The 24,049-nt window shown below is 38.1% G+C and overlaps 2 protein-coding genes across 2 annotated transcripts; both read left to right on the top strand.

Annotated features, from left to right (window-relative positions):
• The first annotated feature begins 1,009 nt into the window (after positions 1-1,009).
• Positions 1,010-21,998, top strand: LOC112044770 (WD repeat-containing protein 3). Its single transcript, XM_052884300.1, has 15 exons — positions 1,010-1,280; positions 2,122-2,331; positions 3,026-3,223; positions 3,476-3,649; positions 7,010-7,206; positions 7,783-8,000; positions 8,280-8,814; positions 15,695-15,896; positions 17,201-17,290; positions 17,773-17,910; positions 18,890-19,159; positions 19,751-19,915; positions 20,043-20,108; positions 20,686-20,846; positions 21,563-21,998. Exons 1-15 carry the CDS (start codon positions 1,110-1,112, stop codon positions 21,996-21,998), a joined length of 3,231 nt encoding a protein of 1,076 aa, XP_052740260.1. The 5' UTR covers positions 1,010-1,109.
• On the top strand, positions 21,918-24,031 carry LOC128198498 (WD repeat-containing protein 3-like). The gene is made up of 2 exons (XM_052884304.1): positions 21,918-22,203; positions 23,822-24,031. Exons 1-2 carry the CDS (start codon positions 22,039-22,041, stop codon positions 23,984-23,986), a joined length of 330 nt encoding a protein of 109 aa, XP_052740264.1. The 5' UTR covers positions 21,918-22,038; the 3' UTR covers positions 23,987-24,031.
• Positions 24,032-24,049: the final 18 nt, after the last annotated feature.

The raw sequence follows: 24,049 nt of genomic DNA, 5'->3' as shown, positions 1-24,049 counted from the left end.
TAACATATATATGTTCCTTGATAACATATACTGGAGCTGCTGGACAGAGTGTTTTCTTAAAATATTTAGATAATACTAAAATGTAATTAAAAACTCAGAAATTATAAAAATCTATTGAAGCTTTATTACAATTTACGGTAATTGTTAACACTTTGACCACGAATACGACTTTTTAAAAATTCTGCGTCAATAATTAATTGCACTAAATGTGTGTCGCTTATTTGCTAGACTGACAGAAAACGATCCTTCCGAGAGTAAATAAATTACTCCCTAAATTTTGGGGGAGATCTCATAAGCTGGAAGCACTGATTTTCTTATAAAACTGGTTTTATGGCTCTGAGGTCTAGACATTTTGAGCCTACCTGATTTTTTTTAACTGGCTCTATGGCTCTGCATTCTAGCCGTTATGCCTGGAAACCTTACTTAATAGTTTGAAACATTAAAGAAGTTTGAACCATTTTATAAAGATGTACAAAATAAAATAATTATTGACACTAGGCCCGTGGGGCAGGAGCGCTCTGACTCTCCACAAGGAGATCGGCAAACGCCTCAGAGAGGCAACAGGCGACCCTCGGGCGGGCAGCTTTCTCGCGCAAAGAATTTCAATCGCAATTCAACGCGGGAATGCTGCCTGCGTGATGGGCACCCTACCAAGGGCGGCAAATTTTGATAAATATTTTTAGGTATTAGTTTTAATTTTAATTTATTTTAATTTTGTAGTTGTAGTTGTAGTTGTATTGATATTTCCTTATATTTTATTTTTATGATAGTACCTACTTGATTAATAAAAGTATATTACTCTATTTCAATAATATTGTCAAAAAATAAACAATGTAGAGAAAAAAATTATTGAGCTAGAACTTTGAAGAATTACATGAAATAATTGACGTGGTACCCATAAATTTCCTAATAATTAATCTGTGCATTTATTTGTAATAGATTGTGACTCCTTGGAGTACCTTTATCTATTACGCTGTGCTTTACATTCTTTTTGATCTGTGATATATATGTCAATGTCAAAATGATAAAAATCATAACAAAAACATGTGATGCGATGTTTTAAAGTTTAAGGTTATGTAGTTTGTTTTTTTTCGTAATAATTTCTAAATATGGGCCTAACTAAACAATATTTGCGTTACGCCCCAAGTGGTATCTTCAATGTTATCGCGAGTCCTGACTGCAACAGTACCCATGTCACTCTTAACGGTGTTAGTGGAAGATACATAGCCGTGGGTGCATGTGAACATGTTATTATTTGGGATATGAGATTAGGAGAAAAGGTATGCTTATTTTTGACTTAACGTACGCTATGTCTTTTTTTTAAATGAAGATCTATTTCCTAGCAAGTCTATGAAAAGTTGTATTACACACTACAAAACAGGATTAGAACTAAGATTTACGTTTGAAAAGTGCAAGTTTGGCACGTACACAAGGAAGTTCATTGTGAACATAGATGAAATTTGCCAGGGAGGTAGTTTATAGTTATTAGAGGTGGACTAAGAACAGATATTGTGACAGAGTCAGATAAGGGAGATGAAATAGCAGACGAAGTCGCAGGCGTCTGCTAATATTAACATATACAACATCTGGTACTGTGGCAATGCATCAGTAACAAGGACTGTTGCATTTGTTATTGACCACATCAAATCTTAAATGTTCTATACAGGGTGCTGGGGAGTATTTCCCATAACTTCAAGGTGTTGACGAGTCCACTTATAGGAGCCAAACTGCATAACTAATATTTTTTAAACTAAAAAAAAAATTATATGTTTTCATCCAAAGTAATTTAAATAATTCCAACTATCCATGTAACACACACCTTTAGCTTTACCTTTAGCTTTACCTTTAGCTATCCTTGCATTTGAAAATTTTAAAGTTTGGCTATGTCATAATTATAAGGATTCATTTAAGGGACACATTTTATGATCTATTTACAAAAGAAATATTATTTATTCTGAAAAAATTAATATTAGAGCACATGTTCTTTGAACATGTTTAATTAATATTCAATAGAGAATAAGACCCCAGAGTTATGGGTAATACCCAGCACCCTGTATAACTATTTTGAGAGTGTGTGTGTATGCACAATTAATTAGTACAATTTTAATTCTATTATTTCAGGCCCAAGTGATACCAGGTGAGAGTGTAGTGGTGTCACAAATAGCAGCCAGCCCCACTGGCAACCACATGGCAGTGGGCTATGTTGACGGGAATATCAATGTGTTTGAACTTGTCAACAATGATGTTGTGTGTGTCTTTGCTGGCCACAAGTCAGCCATCACCTGCTTACAATATGATGAACTGGGCCACAGGATTGTTTCTGGATCGAAGGTGACTTTTAATTATTCATTTCAATTTTATAACTAAGTAGCTGACACCCCGCGGTTTCACTAGTATAGTTCCCATTCTTGTGAAAATAAGGGGATAAATATAGCCTATGATAATCATAAATATGTTTATCTTTCTATTGGTAAAAAAAATTTCAAAATCGGTTCAGTAGATCCAGAGATTACCCCCTACTATACAGCAATATTAGGTAGGTATAGATAAAATAAATACCTCCAGATAACAGCACTATTGATATCTCTTCTTTCTACTGCAGTATTCATTAATATTAGGTAAGATATATATAAGTAGCAGTAGAGCTTAATAAAGCATTGTCTGTACACATGGGCGTAGCCAGGATTCTCTCTAGGGGTGCAGCTGTACTTAAATTGAGTATTTCATTACAAATTGATACTGTCCGACCGAAACTAGTTTTACGGCCAAAACCAAAACTGAATTACAGTTTCAGTTAAATCTTTGAATATCTTAAAATGGAATGGACCCAAACGTGGACTATGATTTAAACCTCAATTTTCTTCAAGGTAAAGTCAACCTAATGACTAATATTTAAAGTTCACATTACTTTCAAGAAAATTGAGGTGAATCTTAATGCACTTTTATAAATATGGAGGTACATGTTCATGTTTGTAACAAAAAATTAAAATAATTTTGTAACTTATGCGTTTTTGTTATTATTCAGGATACAGAAGTAATTCTGTGGGATGTGGTATCCGAGACTGGTGTAGCTCGGTTCAGTGGTCACAAGGGGGCAGTAACGAGTGCCCTATTCATTAACAGTAGGAACTGTATTGTGAGCTCATCAAAAGACACTTTTATCAAATTCTGGGACATTGAGACTAAGCACTGTTTTAAAACGCTTGGTGGACATCAAATGGAGGTAAGCTTAGCACTTTTAACATGTGTAACAAATCACAAGAGTCATTTGCATATAAAATCAAAAATCAAAATTTCATTTATTTCAATTAGGCTTAGTTTACAAGGCATTTTTGCAATATCAAGTTATGTCATTATTTAATGTCGAAAACTGAAAATTAAAGTTACGAGGGTTCCAAATGTGCCTCGGTCTGAGAAGAGCCTAAAAATAGGTATATCCAAGACTACTGAATTTATTACTTAAATTACTACATAGGTGTGGTCGGCTGTGCTGCTGAAAGAAGAAAGATATTTAGTGACAGGCAGTATGGACCAGCAGCTGCGTGTGTGGAAGTTGAACTGGACTGACAGAATCAAAGAGGAGGACAAACTTGTACAGCAACTTGAGATCACTAAACTAGAAGATGCAGACTCTACAGAGGACAGCTCTGTAAGCTTATTTTTTTTTCTTGTATGGCCTCTCTGCAATCTGCTAGCCTGTTCACTAATTTGGTCTTAATTTATTTATTGATATACCAACAATGACAACAAGAAAAATTAATAATAATCTTTACATAAGTAAACTTAATAAGTTCTATTGCTAAATAAAGCCATCTTTTAAAGGTATATACAGCATTGTTGTTTGTTGTCCGCTTCATTAACAATCTATTCAAATAAACATCAAATTAACTGAGAAGTTTCATCTACCTATAGCCCAAGAGCCCACGACAGCCAGACCTTCGTTATATTATAAAAGTTGAAAGTTTCTCTGTAGATGTCTCCTATACAGGTAAGAACGACCAGCGACTATAAAGTTTGGGATGTGGTTACCTGGGCAGGTAACAGGTAGTAAAGGTGTATAAAATAGTACTTGAAATTCGTTAAAGTATAAAGCTCAATTTTTTAATATTTCCTTCAGGATAACTTTAAAAATCTCGTCATCCATTGCCGGACACTTATGACAGTTGCTACCCCCTGCCAGACACCCCTAAACTTTAATAAATTATAATTATACTTTCGTTATAGTATAAAAGCTAAATTTTATATATGTTACTTGGGGACTTATAAAAAGATGTTACCTCAATAGCCGGACAGTTTTCGTGGTTTTTACATCTTGCCAGACACATCGAAAGTTCACTATAGGTGCGAGCGCGAATGCTTAGTCGATTACTATTTTTTAAGATATCTAATAAAAAATAATTTTATTACGTTCATAGCCATGTTGTATAAAGTAAAAAATGTTTGTTTAATATCATAAAAATATAAAAAAAGTATAATTACAAGTAAAAAAAGATAATTAAACTTATTTATTAATTTAAACATTGTCGTCGATGTTTTCATTTTCTTCATCACTACTACTCCAGTCGATGGCAGAATCGTCCTCAATTTTACGTGTTCTTAAAGGTGACCAGTGTGTAGATGTTATCAGTGGTTATTTATAATCATAAACTTCAATATTCATAGTTGGTGCACTAAAGTTATCAGGCTGCTGAAGTGCATTAAGATATTTTCATAATCACAAAAGAAAAAATAACTCGTTGAATAATAAGAATCTTCTTTTCTTTTTTGATTAAAAATCCTTTAATATTTGAAGGATTATTGCAGTTTGTTTTCCTTATTTCTATATATTTATAAAATTTGGCAATTTTAAATATTTGGGTACATTAATATTATATAGTGAAATAGGTGATTTTGTAAATATTATGTTTATGTTAAATTTTTTTCATTAATCTATACTAATATTATAAAGAGGTAAAGTTTGTAAGTTTGTAAGTTTGTCACATTTTTTAAATGGGGTAATCTTCGGAACTACTGGTCCGATTTTAAAAATTCTTTCACCAGTAGAATGCTACATTATCGGGGAGTGCTATAGGCTATATTTTATATTGGTATCATATATATTAGCCGAGTTATCACAGTTTTTGTCATACAGGTCGGACTGAAAATCCTCTTAAACAGACTTATTCGCATGCGCTGCCTTAACTATTGTGTAAAATTGAAATTAATGTATGGAGACTTTATGTGTCTTTAAAAGTTCTACAAAAAAGTCCGCGACACCATATATCTATCTTCTATATATTAGCAGATATAGTACCTTTTGTGTTTTAAAAATTATTAATTTTATATACTTAGGTTTACGTCATTATTTATACAACTAAACTTTAATCCTTATTAAAATAAATTATTTAATAATCACAAGGATATTATGGAGATAAGATTTGCCCTTTACAGTATGTTAATTACTTAAATAGTTTCGGAGGTAATACAAAATTGCTAAAAGACGCAGAAATTCCGCTATATGACGCCCCGCACTTTCATTTACGTAGTTCCCGTTCCCGTGTGAGTATGGGAATCAAACATAGCCTATGACACTCGCAAATAACGTAGCTTTCTATTGGTAAAACAATTTTCCAAATCGGTCCAGTAGATCCAGAGATTACCTCCTACAACCACACGAACTTTACCTCTTTATATTATTAGCATAGAAGTCTCTATTTCTCTTGGTCATACCACCACTCTCGAAGGCCTGGACCGATTTTGCTAAGGGTAGGAGTAAGATAGAGAAGTTACAGGGTAGGGTAGGGTACGGGTAGGGAAGCGTAAGGGTAGTGTAGGGGTAGGGTAGGTTTAGGGCCGGGTTTAGGGTAGTGGTAGGGTAGGGGTAGAGGTAGGGTAGTGGTAGGGTAGGGGTAGGATAGGCGTGAGATAGGGGTACGGGTGGGATAGGGGTAGGAAAGGGATAGGGTACGGGGAGGGTAGGGGTAGGATGGGGGTATTGTAGATGTAGGGGTTGGGTAGGGTAGGGTTGGGGTAGTGGTAGGGTAGGGGTAGGGTAGGGTAGGGGTAGTAGTAAAGTTGACATCGAAATTTACGCGGACGAAGTCGCGGGCGTCCGCTAGTAATATATAAGAATTAAGGAAAACAAACATCAATAGTCATACAACTAAAATATATATTTTACTCGTAGAGAGAACGCCATCTATGGGTAGCCAATAAATCTAATTAGAATGCGCCATCTAGTGATCACGATATAAAACTTTTTTAACTGAAATGAGAGTTGCGTATCTATCTCAATATATAATGTATCATCTATGGATGGTGCGCAGTAAAATAACGCACTCGACTAAGCGCTCTATCTCACTCGCACCTACTTGAACAGTTGTTACCCCGCACTCGCACCTATAGTGAACTTTCGATGTGTCTGGCAAGATGTAAAAACCACGAAAACTGTCCGGCTATTGAGGTAACATCTTTTTATAAGTCCCCAAGTAACATATATAAAATTTAGCTTTTATACTATAACGAAAGTATAATTATAATTTATTAAAGTTTAGGGGTATCTGGCAGGGGGTAGCAACTGTCATAAGTGTCCGGCAATGGATGACGAGATTTTTAAAGTTATCCCGAAGGAAATATTAAAAAATTGAGCTTTATACTTTAACGAATTTCAAGTACTATTTTATACACCTTTACTACCTGTTACCTGCCCAGGTAACCACAACCCAAACTTTATAGTCGCTGGTCGTTCTTACCTGTATAGGAGACATCTACAGAGAAACTTTCAACTTTTATAAAATAACGAAGGTCTGGCTGTCGTGGGCTCTTGCTCTACTACTGCTACCCACAAAATGTAGTCTGTAGGAACCGGATGACATTTGTTACATAGAAACTTAATTTCATATATGGCAGTCCTAGGAGTATTGCCTTGTGGAGGTCGATCCTCATTCCACCAAACCTACTATGATACGTTATGTCCTCTTTTTTTAATTAATTATTTTGTCTTCATTTTTTTTCTTTTTTAATTGTACAGATGCTGCAATGCCACCAAGTGGGCACCTTGATCCGTGGTGGTAGGGGCCGAGTGGTGGGCCTCGCGACAGACCCCGGGCAAACAGTGCTAGCGTGCTACGGTACTGACTCCTTGCTGGAAATGTTCTCCTTCTGTTCTGACGAGGAAGCCAGGGTCCGGATGAATAAACGCGTCAAGAAACAAAGGAAGAAATTGGCGTGAGAAATTATTTATTTATTTATCTCCTTGTACACTGTTGTAAAATTATATAAGATCCAGTGAGAGTAAGCCTTTTGGGGTGATGTAAATTTTTGTTGTTGTAGTGATAAAAAACGGGCAAGTCCGTGTCACACAATGAGAGTTGTTACTTTGAATATAAATCTATATCTATACTTATAATAAATCTGCAGAGAGGTCAATCCTGTACATGAAATATTTCCAAAATAACTATCAGGGGGTGATTAGTAATCAAACTGATGCCAAAATTGCAATCAATAAAATTTTTGTCTGTCTGTCTGTCTGTATGTTCGTTATAGAAATAAAAACTACTTGACGGATTTTAACGAAGCTTTGTACAATTATTCTTTATACTCCTGGGCATGGTATAATATACTTTTCATTACACTACAATCAATAGGGACAGAGCAGTGAAGAGAAATGTTGTGAAATCGGGTGAAGTTACCTCATTTTTACAGTGATACTACTTTAAGGGCTGGATTAAAGAGGTCTAAATGTCTAAAGTGTACCCTAAAAATCCCTAATAAGTACAATTACCTATACCTACAACATTACAGTAAACAGAAAGAAAATCAACCGGATGAAACACCATCAGATGTATCAGAGATCCTCACACTGTCAGATGAAGTCAGACGATTGAGTTCTGTGAAGTTATCAGCTAAACTGAAGTCAGCGAGTGTGTTGGTGGGGACCACGGGGGAACTTCGCGTTGGGGTCACATTGGCTACCAATACTGTGGAGTTACATAGCTTGACTATGGAAGAGGGGAACGAAGGTTAGTCCGTACCAGTATTTTTCTATCGTTTTGATTTGGTTAAAAGTTATTAAAATGTGAATAAAATGAGGATATGTGGTGTGACAAGAATGGATAAAAACCCAGACTGTTTGTGGTTTTAGTGTTATCATTATTTTTTTAATATTTTGCGAAAGTTTTTGTGTTCAGCAAAAGTTGATAAACTGATTTAAAGTTTATTATTTTTTGGATTTTATATTCTTTTCTAAGCAGTTGTTTGTTTTTTATTATTTAATGAAGTCAATAAACGTTTTTTCCTAGTGAAATGTCTGAAACAAATCACGTTGGCCGGCCACCAGAAGCAGCCTGCGTGCGTCGCCGTCAGCTCCGACAACCTCGCCGTGCTCACCGCGGCCGCCGACTCCGTCAAACTGTGGAACAGGTCAGTGTCTACATTGAGACAGGGTCTGAAACACATCACGCTGGCCGGCCACCAGAAGCAGCCTGCGTGCGTCGCCGTCAGCTCCGACAACCTCGCCGTGCTCACCGCGGCCGCCGACTCCGTCAAACTGTGGAACAGGTCAGTGTCTACATTGAGACAGGGTCTGAAACACATCACGCTGGCCGGCCACCAGAAGCAGCCTGCGTGCGTCGCCGTCAGCTCCGACAACCTCGCCGTGCTCACCGCGGCCGCCGACTCCGTCAAACTGTGGAACAGGTCAGTGTCTACATTGAGACAGGGTCTGAAACACATCACGCTGGCCGGCCACCAGAAGCAGCCTGCGTGCGTCGCCGTCAGCTCCGACAACCTCGCCGTGCTCACCGCGGCCGCCGACTCCGTCAAACTGTGGAACAGGTCAGTGTCTACATTGAGACAGTGTCTGAAGCACGCTGCCCTTAAACCTCATTAATCCGGCCCTGTCGCAAAATTCGGTAATTATTAATGTAGTATTTCTGATTATTTGGCTCGCCTACGCACCACCACGGGCTACCTGTCCGACGGTCTGACACCGACTGCCCCCTCTCTTCGGCCTGCCCTAATGACGTATACGCTCGAGACAAACACCACTATAAATACATACACTACATCCCTTCCTTATTTTAATATATTTGATCTTTGTATGTATAATTGTATTCCATTATAATTAAACCACTAGGTCTGTACAGCAGTAATCCTTATTAACTCTGTAACATTATAATTTGATATCATAAACTCTGCACTTCTACACATCTACTAATTTTGTTTGTTTGATAAACTTAGATTCAATAATCAGCTATAAATTTATTTCATAATTATTTTCACAACAATCACATACATATTTATTTTAATTTGTTACCATACTCCGCTTATCTTCCTTATTTCCATTTAGATTTAATAATCAGCTATAAATGCTTTTCATAATTATTTTCATAACAATCACATACATATTGATTTTAATCTGATACCATACCCTGCTTATCTTCCTTATTTCCATTATTTCTATCTTCTGTATGCTCTACTTCCTTCTCTTTGTCATTTAGAACTTGCCACTGTCCCTCAATTCTTTTTAAATGAACTACATTTCTTCTTGATATTTGTCCCGTTAAATCATTGCGAACTTCAATGTCTCCGCTAATACTTTTCTCTACGGTATGGGGGACAGGATTATAATTTAGGCTTAGTTTGTTATCCTTGTGTAAATTTTTTAAGTACACCTTATCTCCTGGCACTAAGTCACACTCTTTAGCTTTTCGCTTTTCATCTGCATACTCTTTTCCAAGCTGTTTCTTTTGTTTATCCATATCTCTCATTTCAGAGTCTTCTAGGTGACGAGTTAGGTCGCTAACTATTGGAATTTTGTCACGAAATTGTCTTTTGAAGAATAATTCTCCAGGCGGTTTGCCAGTTACACTACGTGGTGTACTGTTGTACATGGTTAAGTATTCCTCCAAAGCCTCTTTCAAATTGCTTTTTTCTGCTTAACAAATCTTCAGACGTTTTAAAATATCGCGATTCTGACGCTCGACTTCCCCGTTTTGGTCGGGAGTTCATCACGCCCATTGTAATCCAGTGCCACAGCATGTACCAGAGCCACTGCGAACAACACGGTCCTCCGCGCTCTGCATAAACTTCTGCAGCATTGCCTTCATGAGCACTCGCCTGCACGAGCATGCGTCTGCATGAGCACGCACCATCACACATGTTTATCTGCAACTTAATAAAATTAATTACGCCATCACCGCCTTAAATAGTCTGTTGAGCATTATGAGACATCGCTAAGATAGTGATTTTCGCATAACGGAACGTAACTATCAACCAGGCATAAGTAACAATTTCAGTATGTTTACTAACATCACAAAATAAGAACATCCTTTTGTTTGGTTTTAGAGATGTCCGTACCACATAGTTAAGGCAAAAGCTGTGTAGGAACTTAACTTATTTAAACCAGATGACAGTTTTATACTTTAAGAGTTCCTTATTCAAATTCAATACACTTTTGTTGCATAAATGACGTGTGTGGTAGACTGTTGAAAATTAGTTTATTTGTATTGCTGACGTTTCCAAGTTCACCGAGAGTTCACACAACTTATTATGCTTAAATAAATTGTACACTGGTATAATCTGTATTTGTGCAATCGCTATTTTATAGCTTTATTAGTAAGTCACTCTCAAACATTGTAAGAACCTTTTGTTTTTACTAATTTCCGTATTACAGATGACACTCTTAAGAAAGTCTGTAAGCATCGTAGGATCGACCACAAATTGAACCCCCTGCTCCACAAGTGACACTAATGCAGTCAGATTTATCAATACACTGGACGGCACTTCTAATACTATTACTTTGGAAGCAATGATGACAGAGAACTCAACAGTTTCCCTCTCTCTCTCTCTCTTCTTTTTTTTTTTTTTTTTTTACATAGCGGTGCAATATCTTACATTTTGACTATATTTCTGTAATTTTTTGGTGCAGAAGACAACATATAAAACAAAGCTGATGATATTTCGAACATTCGTTTGGTTGAACCTGTCACAAATGTCAGTTTTCATTAATCAAGTATTATTAAGTACCCGTCGGAAGCTGTCACAATAATTGACAGATAATTCTAACTTTGCCGCAATGCTCTTACTTTGTTATAATATTTAATTGTAACAAATAGTTTTGTAAAATTGAAACTTACGCTGACCCGCTCATTCGTTGTTAGCCTCAATGTTGTTTGACTTAGAACCAATGGCTATTGTTTCTCATTCTAATATATATATATATATATAGGACTGCTCTCCCTGCCATTCACAGTCCACTGCTAACACCTGCTAAACTCAATCATGCACCTATACATAGTTAAATTACGTCAAAACTTAAACTTAACTGCGCTAGGTCTTGATGAAAGTATTTCCACCAACCTACATTGCAAAATGACTAATCAATAATTATAGCTTGTTGTAATCCGACCAAATGATGATCCTGTGCAATTTCACTTCACAACGCATTGCAAGCACCATCATAAAAACCCTTTGAAAATAAGAAAACTAAATTTCATCAAGTTGTACAAACTTGCAGGTTAAACAATGGCATCTGCTTGATCAATTAAGAAGTCTATCAAATACACCATAACACACACATAAGGGTGAAACGACAACAAATTTCAATTCAACGTTCAACAACAAATCTTTAATCGAATGATACTAAATAACTCAAATGTAAAACAACTAAAACTTTTAGCGACTCCCTCAATGTCGCTCACATAACACGCCGTCTGGCTTCGGATGTTCCTTCGCTATTTATAACTTCAAACGAACACAGTGATTTAGTATTAATACCCTAATACAAAGACAAATAATTATTATTTGAGTGTCACAAGCATGATGACAGAACAATTCTGCACCACCTCACCATCGAACAGCAACTCTTAGTGACATCTCCATGTCCACATTCGTTCAGAATGGTCTCTTACTACGAGATCCTTTACACCATTTTGCGTTCACAACACTTAACCACCTTAACCACAAGTTGAACGTCCCCTTCTATCACAGCATAGCCCATGTCATACTCACGACCAACACCAACGACGCAGTGGAGTGACCCCTTTAACCACGACACAACTACAACAACGAAGGAAGGGATGTAGTATCCCCTTCACATTCAAATTTTTCCAGCGTAAGTTGGGCCATATTAGCGCAGAATCTGAAATTAAAAAGTTTATCGATTTAACGATCAGCTATGCTGCTTCTAGATTGTCGATTTAACGACCAGCTATGCTGCTAGTAGGTCGTCAATTTAACGACCATCTACACTGCTTTCAGGTTGTCGATTTAACGACCAGCAATGCTGCTTTCAGGTTGTCGATTTAACGACCAGCTGTGCTGCTTGTATATTGTCGATTTAACGACCAGCTATGCTGCTTGTATGTTGTTGATTTAACGACCAGCAATGCTGCTTTCAGGTTGTCGATTTAACGACCAGCTGTGCTGCTTGTATATTGTCGATTTAACGACCAGCTATGCTGCTTGTATGTTGTTGATTTAACGACCAGCAATGCTGCTTTCAGGTTGTCGATTTAACGACCAGCTGTGCTGCTTGTATGTTGTCGATTTAACGACCAGCTATGCTGCTTGTATGTTGTTGATTTAATGACCAGCAATGCTGCTTTCATATTATACATGAACTGCACGACTTAGCGATCAGCCATACCTGCATTGTTTTTTTTTTTTTTTGAACACTGTATAGTAAATACTGCAGACTGATCGCATACTACTGGACATGCAGACTATACTGCCCTGCAGTCACCGTACTGGCTGTACCTATTTTATTTTATTAAATGCACACATAAGTTAAGCTTGAGCGAGATTAACATCCCGAAAAATTATTATTTAATTCATACTACAGTCTATCTATACACGGTTATACTCAGTCGCGCAAAGGTCGAAGACAGTACGGATGTACTCGGAGACGTAATTTATTACAATGCCTTCGATTATTGTTTATGTGCTTATAGAATATATGTCTATTACGCTTGTCTAAGTAATTCATATGTCGTGGATATTCTACCCTAGTGTTAAAACAATATTTATTTTATCAACGTAATAGTACGATATTTTCTTGATCATCGTTCATCACTTGCTAATCCAAGATTTTTTTTTTTTTTTTCAATAAACCAGAATGAATCTGTTGCTTGAATGTGGTACTCGTTCTAATATAACGTTCTAGTAACATTACTCGTTGTGAAACGAAATAACATTTCAATCGTACTTTAATCGTAATTTATCATACGTATCTATCATAAATAGACTGTCCCATCACTATTTTCTCGATGATTCATAGCTATACCTTCTCGTAAGTAAATGACAATCGCCCGGTGGCGCGTACGTCACCGACCAGCTCAATGTTTTTCGTAATTTAATTTTTTTTTTTTTTTTACATATCCATTTGCACGCCGCACCCACAACATTTTGTTATCACACTTCACACGATAGATTCAATTCACGCACAAACCCGTGCGCAAATTGCAGTATGCCAATGTTTATCGACGCGGGCGACTTATGCGCTTGACACAGAACACCAAGCTGTATCAACAGACGAAGACGAATGCATTGTTATTGTCATGTTGGTTGTAATTAAACATCACACAATGTAACTTGGGTAATACTTCCCAAGAGTATTTATTATTTATTATGCTCACGTTTGATAAACATCAAAATTATGTAAAACATCGTAAAAGTTACATTTGACCATTTAACGTTTATACACTTCTATCCCTTTTCAAATTATACAAACCATCAACCATGGTTTTAGATTTAGATCACGTTTGTAATGTATTAGCTGGAATGTTATGGGAGTAAACATAAAACATTAATAAATCAGTCCGAGATTGACCGCCGTTAAATGGCACGACCGACTCCTTATTTTATTAATTTTACTACTTTTCAGTATTCGCTTCGTCTTTTTTTTTTTTTTTTAGAGTTTAGCCTAATCAGTAAAAGCCAGACCAGCAAGCAGAAATCGGCTATGTCAATGTAATGTACACGCACACAATAGCAATTTACCTAATCACTAATTTGTTCACTCAATTAATTAATTTCACTTAATTGTGTACTGTAGCACCGTATTGCTATCGCTGTAATACTGGACTCTTAACACCACCATTAAATAACGTTGGAGCTCACGAATACCGCCTTCCTCATCATAAAACGTTGAGACAAGGCTATCGCTTATTCAAACGCTTATCATAAAGTTTGTACAATGTGATACCTGCAACGAATATCGATACCCATTAAACTTTAATTTTGAGGGTAATACTTGATGTGACGATAAATAAATTTAAATTCCTGTATACGTCATTTAGTAAATACGTAATGTATGTAAGACCGTCACTCCAACTGGCAAACAACACAACAACTTTTGTCTTACCGTACTGGCCGTACCAGCTTAGGTATAGTGAACTTGATAGTCTAGCAGGCAAATCGGCAAGGCGTACTTCACAAAACGGAATATGTCTATTCCAGCTAATCGCTGCGGAATACTGTCCCGGCTTACGGATCGCTCGACTCAACGAAGGTAACTAATTTAGCTATTTGAATTACTTTAGGTGTAGTGATAGTCAGTTCCAGCTATCCCCTCTCTGAATCCCTGCAGGATGTTATCCTGGCTTAAGGACTACTTGATCCAGCGAAGGTAACTAAATTAGCTATTGACTTATCACTTTCCCACTTAACGAAATTGCCACGCTACGACATTTCTATCACTTGTATACTCATAAAATGCCATGTCATTTGATTATCTATCATCACACAATGTCTTGATAAACAACATTAAATTTATTCAACATTATTAAAAGAATAATTATTACTTCGACCTTCTGTCCTTTTCAAAAATAAAATTGACTAACCGCATTGCTGTATTCATTTTACTTTTTTTTACGTATTTTCTTTCTTTTTTTTTTTTATTTTTAGTCGCTGTAAACTAGACCATAGTCTACACAGCGACTTAGTTTAAGCTTAATCGCTGCAAACCAGACCGGCAGGCAAGAACCGGGTCCGTAGTCTGGGCAAGCGATTTTGCCAATTACCTAATTTTGCCAATTATAGAACACAACAATTTACGGATAATAATTATAACTACTTACAGTTTTTTTTTTTTTCTTTTTTTTTTTTTTCACCTCGTCGCCAATGTAGTATTTCTGATTATTTGGCTCGCCTACGCACCACCACGGGCTACCTGTCCGACGGTCTGACACCGACTGCCCCCTCTCTTCGGCCTGCCCTAATGACGTATACGCTCGAGACAAACACCACTATAAATACATACACTACAATTAACTACCTTCCTGCCTTTAATCTTTGTTAATCTTTTTTGATATTTCGCGATTATTTTTGACCGACTTCAAAAAAAGGAGGAGGTTTCTCAATTCGACCGTATATATTAAAAAAAAACGCGCGGCCTTCGGCCGCACTTTACTATACACCGACCTTCGGCCGGAGGGTTTGAAGGCGGTGCAAAGCCAGTGAAGTTTTAATTAAAACTGTTCCCAAAAGAACCACGTGAAAGGACTGTCTGAAAATACGAAATCTTTATGACTATAAGGGCTCAAGTATGCAAATGCATCACTGTCTTGGCACCGCCTTCAAATTGATCAGAATGTAGCACATACAATATTATTTTTTGCTTTTTAGTTTAGTGGATACATTTATGTGATTTTGAAGTCGGTTGTTTTTTTTTTATTAAAATTTATTATTATAACTATCTTCATGGACATTTCAGAACAAGTCAGGCCTGTCTCCGCACGATCCCGGTGCCGTGCGGGCGGCCCGCCAGTGCGTGCTTCGCGCCCGGCGACCGGCACGCGCTGGTGGGCTGCGCGGACGGCTCGCTGCTGTTGCTGGACGTGGCCGCCGCGTGCGTGCTGGAGCAAGTGCCCGCGCACGGAGCCAAGTGCGCCGCCGTCGGACTCACGCCTGATCTGGTGAGTTAGATCATGATGACTACTCAGGAGAGAGAGAGAGAGAGTCGCTGCATAGCTTAGCGTAGTTTAACCACAGAGTAACCAGAGTGAGTCTTTACAAACAATGGGTGAAGCCGGCGAGAACCCCGAAAACAAACAACACGCTTGCGACTCCTTGGCATCCACATATTGTTGCTATCTACAAACTTTTTTTATGATTTACCCTAAAAATATTCCTTATATTTATAAAATAATTATTTTTTCGAATCATTTTTAATATTATTATGTGTGTACTTTAAGAATTATCAGTCAAATTAAAATCAGTCATTATTCAAAACTCAAATATCAAACCCATTTTATAAAAAAAAACATTTGATGTACATTTATTGCCTAATTTTTAGGGAGAATATTTTAAATATGAACTAGCAACACTGGACGATTGTCCGGTAATAAAGAAGTTTTGTATCAAAATAGATTAAGTAATCTATCTATATATATATATAAAAATGAATTGCTGTTCGTTAGTCTCGCTAAAACTCGAGAACGGCTGAACGGATTTATCTTATCTTGGTCTTGAAATGTTCGTGGAGGTTTTAAAGGTAAGAAAAATTAGTATAATTGCCGGGAAAACCATAAAAACAACCCTTTTCTATTTCCCATACAAACGTTTAAGAGTCAAGCGGTAGGGGTAGGGTAGCGGTAGGGTAGGGGTAGGGTAGGGGTAGAGGTATAGAAGGGTAGAGTAGGGATAGAGAATAAGTGCACTTATGTCAAAACGAAGCTTGACCGGGTCCGCTAGTAATCAATATTTACTTATGAAAAGTGACTCCATCTGCTGTCTTAATATTTTGTGAACTGTTTTTACAATTTAAAAAAAAAACACAAGACGGCGTTTTTCGTATTCAACCGCCGAAATTACCGTGACGTTATCGCTTCGGGCTTTCGAGTGGTACTGATTTGCGTCCGTATCCTTTTTTGAATTTCGTATCCTTGAAGGGTACGACACCGTCATGTATGCTACATCTGTATATTATTGACTAGTAGACGCCTTCGCAGTTTCGCCCGCGTGGTTCTCGTTCCCGTAGGAATACGGGGAGAACATATAGCCTATAGCCTTCCTCGATAAATGGGCAACCTAACACTGAAAGAATTTTTCAAATCGGACCCGTAGTTCCTGACTTAACTATTTATTACACTTAACTATTGATGTTTGACGGCCTCCGTTGTACAGTGGTATGTGCGGTGGATTTACAAGACGGAAGTCCTGGGTTCGATCCCCGGCTGGGCCAATTGAAATTTTCTTAATTGCTTAATATGTTTTTCAGCGCGGTTGCTACACAGGTGGAGGTGACAAAACAGTGAAGCTGTGGCAGTTTGAACTTATCCCTGACCCTTCAGGAGATTCTAAAGCCAAGGTATGATCAAACAAGTTACTGTATTAACAATCATGTGAGAGTTTTCTCTTTCACGACCCAAAAGTCGGTTTTAATAAACATTCCGCCCTGCGGCCCGCAGGTAAAAGAATATTAATTCCCCTTCAGTTATTTCTCCTTCTTCCTCTATTCCTTCCCCTCCTTCTTTGCTGAGTTTTTATTAACGTATTATATACTACATTATTATCCCGAAAAAACCTATAATATATGGGTATATAATTAAAATTTTTCTTTTTACAACCTTTCATTTGATTTACCTTTTTTTTCATTTACGGGCGCCATTTTGAAAATTTATATAGCCTGTGTCACTTCCACAACTCTAACAAACTGAATGACACCTCACATGTCAAAATCCGTCCAGCCATTTGGGCTGTAGGGCGTGCCAAAGAACGCTCGAAAAACATTACCCTCCTTCTTACGCAGTCGGGTAAATTGAATTCCAAGCCTAACCTAACCGTTTGCAGGTGTTATCTGTACTACATACAAGGACGCTGGAGCTCGAGGAGTCTGTGACGGCCGTGACAGTCAGTCAGAACAACAAGTTCATTGCCGTGGCTTTGCTCGACTCCACCGTCAAGATATTCTTTATGGACACGTTTAAGGTTAGTTTATCATCATCATTAACAACCCATGTTCGGCTCACTGTTGAGCACGGGTCTCCTCTCAGAGAAGGGTTAGGCTATAGTTACCACGCTGGCCCAATGCGGATTGGCAGACTACATAATTAAGAAAATTCTCAGGTATCACGATGTTTTTCCTTCACCACACGACACGTGATATTTAATTTCTTAAAATTGCACATAACTGAAATGTTAGAGGTGCATGCCCCGGGCCGGATTCAAACCTATGCCCTCCGAATCCAGGTAGGTTAGTTTATAAAAGGAATAAAATAAGTTAAGGTTATATTACTGCTGGTTTGTCTGTCTGCGGCTTAGCACAGAGATTATTACAACTAGAAACGCTTCGTGTCGTACTGACTCGAGAATGTCTTCGTTTTTGAATTTTGTATTTGAAGCAGCAACGACACCGTCGTGTCCCGTGCGCTCTATCTGCCTATTATTTATTAATCTGTGCTAGAAAGCTGTAATTAAGCATGAGTTTGTACATTGAAAAAGAAAGTAATGGATAGTAGCATCTGTGAAACGATCCATATTAGGGATACGAACGAGAGATAGACAGTATGCCACACTAAAATAAGACAAAGAACAAAACAAATAGATTTCTTACTTCACTCCATGAAACTTAAATGGAAATGGACAGGCCATGTCGTTAGAACGAAGGACGCTCGGTGGATGAAGCTCGTCGTCGTCGTCCTAAGAAGGGCCCTAGGAGTAAAAAGAAAAGAGGCAGGCCTTACAGAAGATGGGTCGACGACATCAAAGATATTGTAGGTCTCCTAGTGGCAATCAAAAGCAAACGATAGGGGACAATGGAGAAATCTGGAGGAGGCCTTTACCCTTTCAGAGGGGTTCTCATTTAAAAAAAATAAGGAAATATGTAAATGAGAAATAATAAGACTTTTTTTTATTTTTTTTTTGTACATTAAAAATGTCTTGTAACAAAATATTTACTATCCAACAGTTCTATCTATCCCTGTATGGACACAGTCTACCAGTCCTATGTCTGGATATTAGCTATGACTCGAACATCATCGCGACCGGCTCAGCCGACCGCAACGTCAAGATCTGGGGCATGGACTTCGGGGACTGCCACAAGTCGATATTCGCGCACAACGACTCAGTGACGTCGCTGCAGTTCGTGCCCGCCACGCACTACTTCTTCACGGCGTCCAAAGATGGGAAGGTGAAGCAGTGGGACGCGGACAGTTATGATAACATTATAACTTTGAATGTAAGTTTCATTTTCGAAAATTCTAGATAAAATATGTTAGAATTGCACTGTTACCCTTACAATTTCATTAGCAGAGGATACGCTCTAGGTAATAATTTATTAAAATCTCATCAGCAGAGGATACGCTTTAGGTAATCATATATTAGAGTCTCATCAGCAGTTAAAAACGCAAACACTTTACTAAATTAATCACACACACAACATATAATAAAATACTTAGCTTAATAAATCCATTTTTAATGCTTAAATGAAATTTTGATACTTTTTTGCATTATAATACGTTTTGATATAATATGAATATATTCAATCTTCGTCATATTAATTTTAAGCTTTTAATTAGATTTCACTATTTTGTATAATTATTGAAAATTAAGTTTCCAATAGGCTGTTAACACCAGCTTGCACCCGATTGATGGTCCACATTTTTGTTGAATTTGGCTCTAGTATAGGTAATCTAACCATATATTAGAAAGCAGAAGATACCCTCTAGGTTATCTTATATTAAATCTGATCAGCATAGGGTACACTCTACTGATAAGTTTTAGCGTCCGCTAGTAAATAAATAAAATTAACCATTGCATTCTAACACAGGGTCACGCAGGCGAATGCGTCGGGCTATCGGTGGGCGCGGGTGGGCTGCACGTGGCGTCGTGTGGGAGCGACTGTGGCGTGCGACTGTACTCGCGCACGGACGAGCCGCTCGTGTTGGGCGACGCGGACGAGAGCGAGGAGGGGCTCGCCACTGGAGAGCAGCATGTGAGTCATTGAACACAGGGGCACGCGGTGAATGAGTCGGGCTGTCGGTATGCCCTGTCTACATGAATGATTTGATGACCATAACGCTATTAAATATGTCCATATTTATGAGAATTTTCAATTTCAGGCACCCGTTCCTGGTCTGCCGGGACTCAATATGCCTACAAAGAAAACTATTGGAGCGGAAAAAGCTGTAAGAATTTAATTAATAGTACATTATTGTCTTTGTCCATTGTTGCGTTGAGCAATGTTAAAGTAATTCTTTTAAGAATTAGGAGTATGCTAATAGTAAAGCAATTTTCTAAAAGTAACAGGATATCTGCTATCATTACTTTCGGAGTTACAGGGATTTAAAAGGTCAAATTTGCGGCACTGCTACGGATCCCTGAAAAACGCGTTTGGGCGTTAAAACAAAATTACAAATATCTTTGTTATTTGTGCGTTTATGTTTATAGTTCATATATTGAAACATGTCTTGTTTAATGTAAGGAAGCTGAAACTATATGAATTTTCATCTAATTACGATAAAAGATTTTTGGTAGATCTTGAAATTTTATAACCTTATTTATTTTGCAAACATCCAGTCACTTTCTTTTAAATTAATAAGTTATTATTGACCTTATTTACCCGAATGTCTCATAAAAATTAATTAATTCAAACCTAGTCATCATCCCCATTATTCATATACCATCACACTAGTTTTTACATTTTATTACATTTAAATAGTTTACACTGTTCTGTCATGTCAAATGTTTTGTGTGTTCTGCCAGGCGGATTCAATAATAGAATGTCTGTCTGTGGGCGCGGAGTACCAGCGCGAGGTGAGCGAGGCGCGCGGCCAACCCGTACAGCCGCCTGTGCTGATGGCCGCCTACAACTGCAGCAGCGCCGAGGACTTCCTCTTCGAGACCGTCAAGAGGATACGCTCTAGGTAATCTTACATAACAGTCTCATCATATGTCGAGTATGTGTATGGGGGTCCGCGGTGTCATCTTTGGACCATACATAAATACTAATATCTCGTAATCGCTACGTTTACTTAAAGCTAGCAGATTTTTTCTTTTCAGATGAGAGAGACTTACTAACACAGATATTAGAAATTATGCCAACTTGCTTGCAAATGTTTATTTTTATTTTGTTTACCTCTGCCTTCGCACACTACCGGTGAAGCAATATTTGAAGTATTGAATAACTTTATTCCACTCATGAAATTACTTGTAAGAAGTTTGTGGCAGTTAGTATCCACTTTTGACACTGTTTATTTTATTAAGGGGGTCCGCGAAAACAGTGCTTGATTTCCTAGGGGTCCGTGGCTAAAAAAGGTTGGGAAATGCTGCTCTAGGTAACAATAACTTAGAATCTCATCACTCAGGATATGATCTAGGTAATGATAATATATTAGGGTCTCATCAGCATAGAATACGCTTTAGGTAAATAATATATTAGATCATATATTAGAGTTATCAGCAGAAGATATGCTATAGGTAACTATAGTGTTATTTTAAACTTTTGCCGTTTTATACAGCAAATTCACACATTTAATGAAACGATATCATGCTACATTATGAGATATTTATTATTTATATTGTGCACTATCCGGATCAGACGGATTTTTCAACATATTTTATAGCCAAAACATTATTATAGCGAGTTAGAAGAGGCCCTCCTGTTGCTGCCGTTCAGCGCAGCGTGCGAGATCGTCCGCATGCTGCCCGCGCTGCTGGAGCGCGCCGACCACGCCGAGCTGCTGTGCCGCCTGGCGCTGTTCCTGCTGCGCGTGCACCGCGCGCCGCTCGTGGCCAGCCGCGGCCTGCTCAAGCACCTCATACAGATACAGGCCAAGGCGACCATGCGCCTCACCGAGCAGCGGGTGAGTGTATACAAACGTTCAGCGCAGCGTACGAGATCGTCCGCATGCTGCCCGCGCTGCTGGAGCGCGCCGACCACGCCGAGCTGCTGTGCCGCCTGGCGCTGTTCCTGCTGCGCGTGCACCGCGCGCCGCTCGTGGCCAGCCGCGGCCTGCTCAAGCACCTCATACAGATACAGGCCAAGGCGACCATGCGCCTCACCGAGCAGCGGGTGAGTGTATACAAACGTTCAGCGCAGCGTGCGAGATCGTCCGCATGCTGCCCGCGCTGCTGGAGCGCGCCGACCACGCCGAGCTGCTGTGCCGCCTGGCGCTGTTCCTGCTGCGCGTGCACCGCGCGCCGCTCGTGGCCAGCCGCGGCCTGCTCAAGCACCTCATACAGATACAGGCCAAGGCGACCATGCGCCTCACCGAGCAGCGGGTGAGTGTATACAAACGTTCAGCGCAGCGTGCGAGATCGAGAGCTGCTGCTTTAAATAACATAAAAAAACAAGGCTTTAAAAAAAAACATCAAAATCTGAGCTGTTTTAGAGGACGTATGTGACGGGAGGAAGTTTTGTAGATTGTTAGTGGGTTAGTTGATATTATCTAATTTTATATTATGTTAGTAGTGTTAATTTTTATTTTATTATTATTTTTTGTTAAGACTGCATATAGCAGTGAAAGCCTCCTCCAATTGTAGCCATTGTATTCTGTCTCTGGCTGTTCGTTGTCATGTTTTACCTGCAATCTGATTAATCGTCACTCCACCTGTTTCCACTAGCATTATAATTTTATATCTAAACTATCCCTACTGTACTAGATGGCGCTAGTAGTATGTTAGGACGCGCTCGCGTTGTAATCTTGGAGGAACCACAAAATAATAACGCAAAATTTAAAAAAGTGTGACATAGCAAATTGAAACAGAATTTTTAAAAACTGCTTCACTCTGTTTGTTTCACATATAGAAAGTGGTAGAGTAAAGACCAGAACCAGAGAGTTGAGACATACTTACTAAATCTAATACCAGGGCTTTTAGTCTCAAAAATAGGGTTATTAGAGGACTAAATACCAGGTTTTAAATACTTAAAGCTAGTTGGCAGTGGTCGCCTGTGCAAAAAGAAAGTAATCCATATTGTGTAATGGTATAAGAATCAAAATCGAATCAGCAAAATAAAATACTTCAAAGTATTTTTTTCGCTAGTAGGAGTGTGCTTTCTGGATAGGGATCGATTTTGTATGCAAGCATATCTCTAGTACGGCGGCAGCCCCGTCTCACCAAAACCTAGTGTGCCCTACAGGGTAATTATGTAATCGTTGTACCATTCAAGTAATGAGTTTCTACGTTTTTCATTTTTTTTTGTTTATGCATATTTCATATTATTTTCAACGAAATGCCATAAGTATTTTCATTTTACGTAAAGTGGCAGTAATATAGAAGTAGTAGTAGCAAGTAGTAAGATTATTTCAACGATAAATATTTATTTGCGTAATTTCATTGAGATAATCATCTTTGATGATCGTAAAACAAAAAAACCACTGCCATTTGATGTAAAATGACGTAGTCAAGATCATTTAGTTAAAATATCTATGTTATATGATAACGATTACGAAAATACGACGATAAACGATGTAGTGACTTATTATTAAAATGAAACACCGAGTTACATAATAACCCTGCTGTAAGTTGAAAATATTATGTACTTGCATAGAAAATCATACCTTAATGACTTATGAATAAGGAGCTCAAAAAAATACTTCTAATAGCGCTGTAAGTCTTTTAATAGGGCTGATACGATATGGTGCTTATCAAGACTAATATTATAAAGAAGAATGATTTGATTGTTTGTTTGTTTGCATTGAATAGGCTCTGAAACTACTGCACTGATTTGAAACTCTTTTACTGTTGGGAAGCTACACTATCCCCGAGTGCTATAGGCTATATTTTATACGTCAAAAAAATTAAACCATATTGTAATGCTGTTTCTCTTTTGCTGTAGTAATATAGTGAACTAAGAGGTCTCGGATTCATTAAATCAATACATATCTCTTTTCTGCAGGACATGGTAGGATACAATTTGCACGCCCTGCAATGGATGCGTAGAGACATCGAGGCGGCCGACAATGAGCAACTCTTCCACGACGCGACAGTCGCGCGACGGACGCGCGACAAACGCGCTAGGACAAGACAGGCGGTCAAACGACCTATCGTCACTGTTACATAGTTTAGTTATTAATATATATTATGAATAAAATTTGTATTAAAAATGTTTTCTTTATTTCTTTTT

This window comes from Bicyclus anynana, chromosome 11 (assembly GCF_947172395.1).
Source record: "Bicyclus anynana chromosome 11, ilBicAnyn1.1, whole genome shotgun sequence".
NCBI classification, from domain to species: domain Eukaryota; kingdom Metazoa; phylum Arthropoda; class Insecta; order Lepidoptera; family Nymphalidae; genus Bicyclus; species Bicyclus anynana.
Note: the sequence above shows the minus strand (reverse complement) of the source record. Positions and strands in the feature narration are given on the sequence as shown.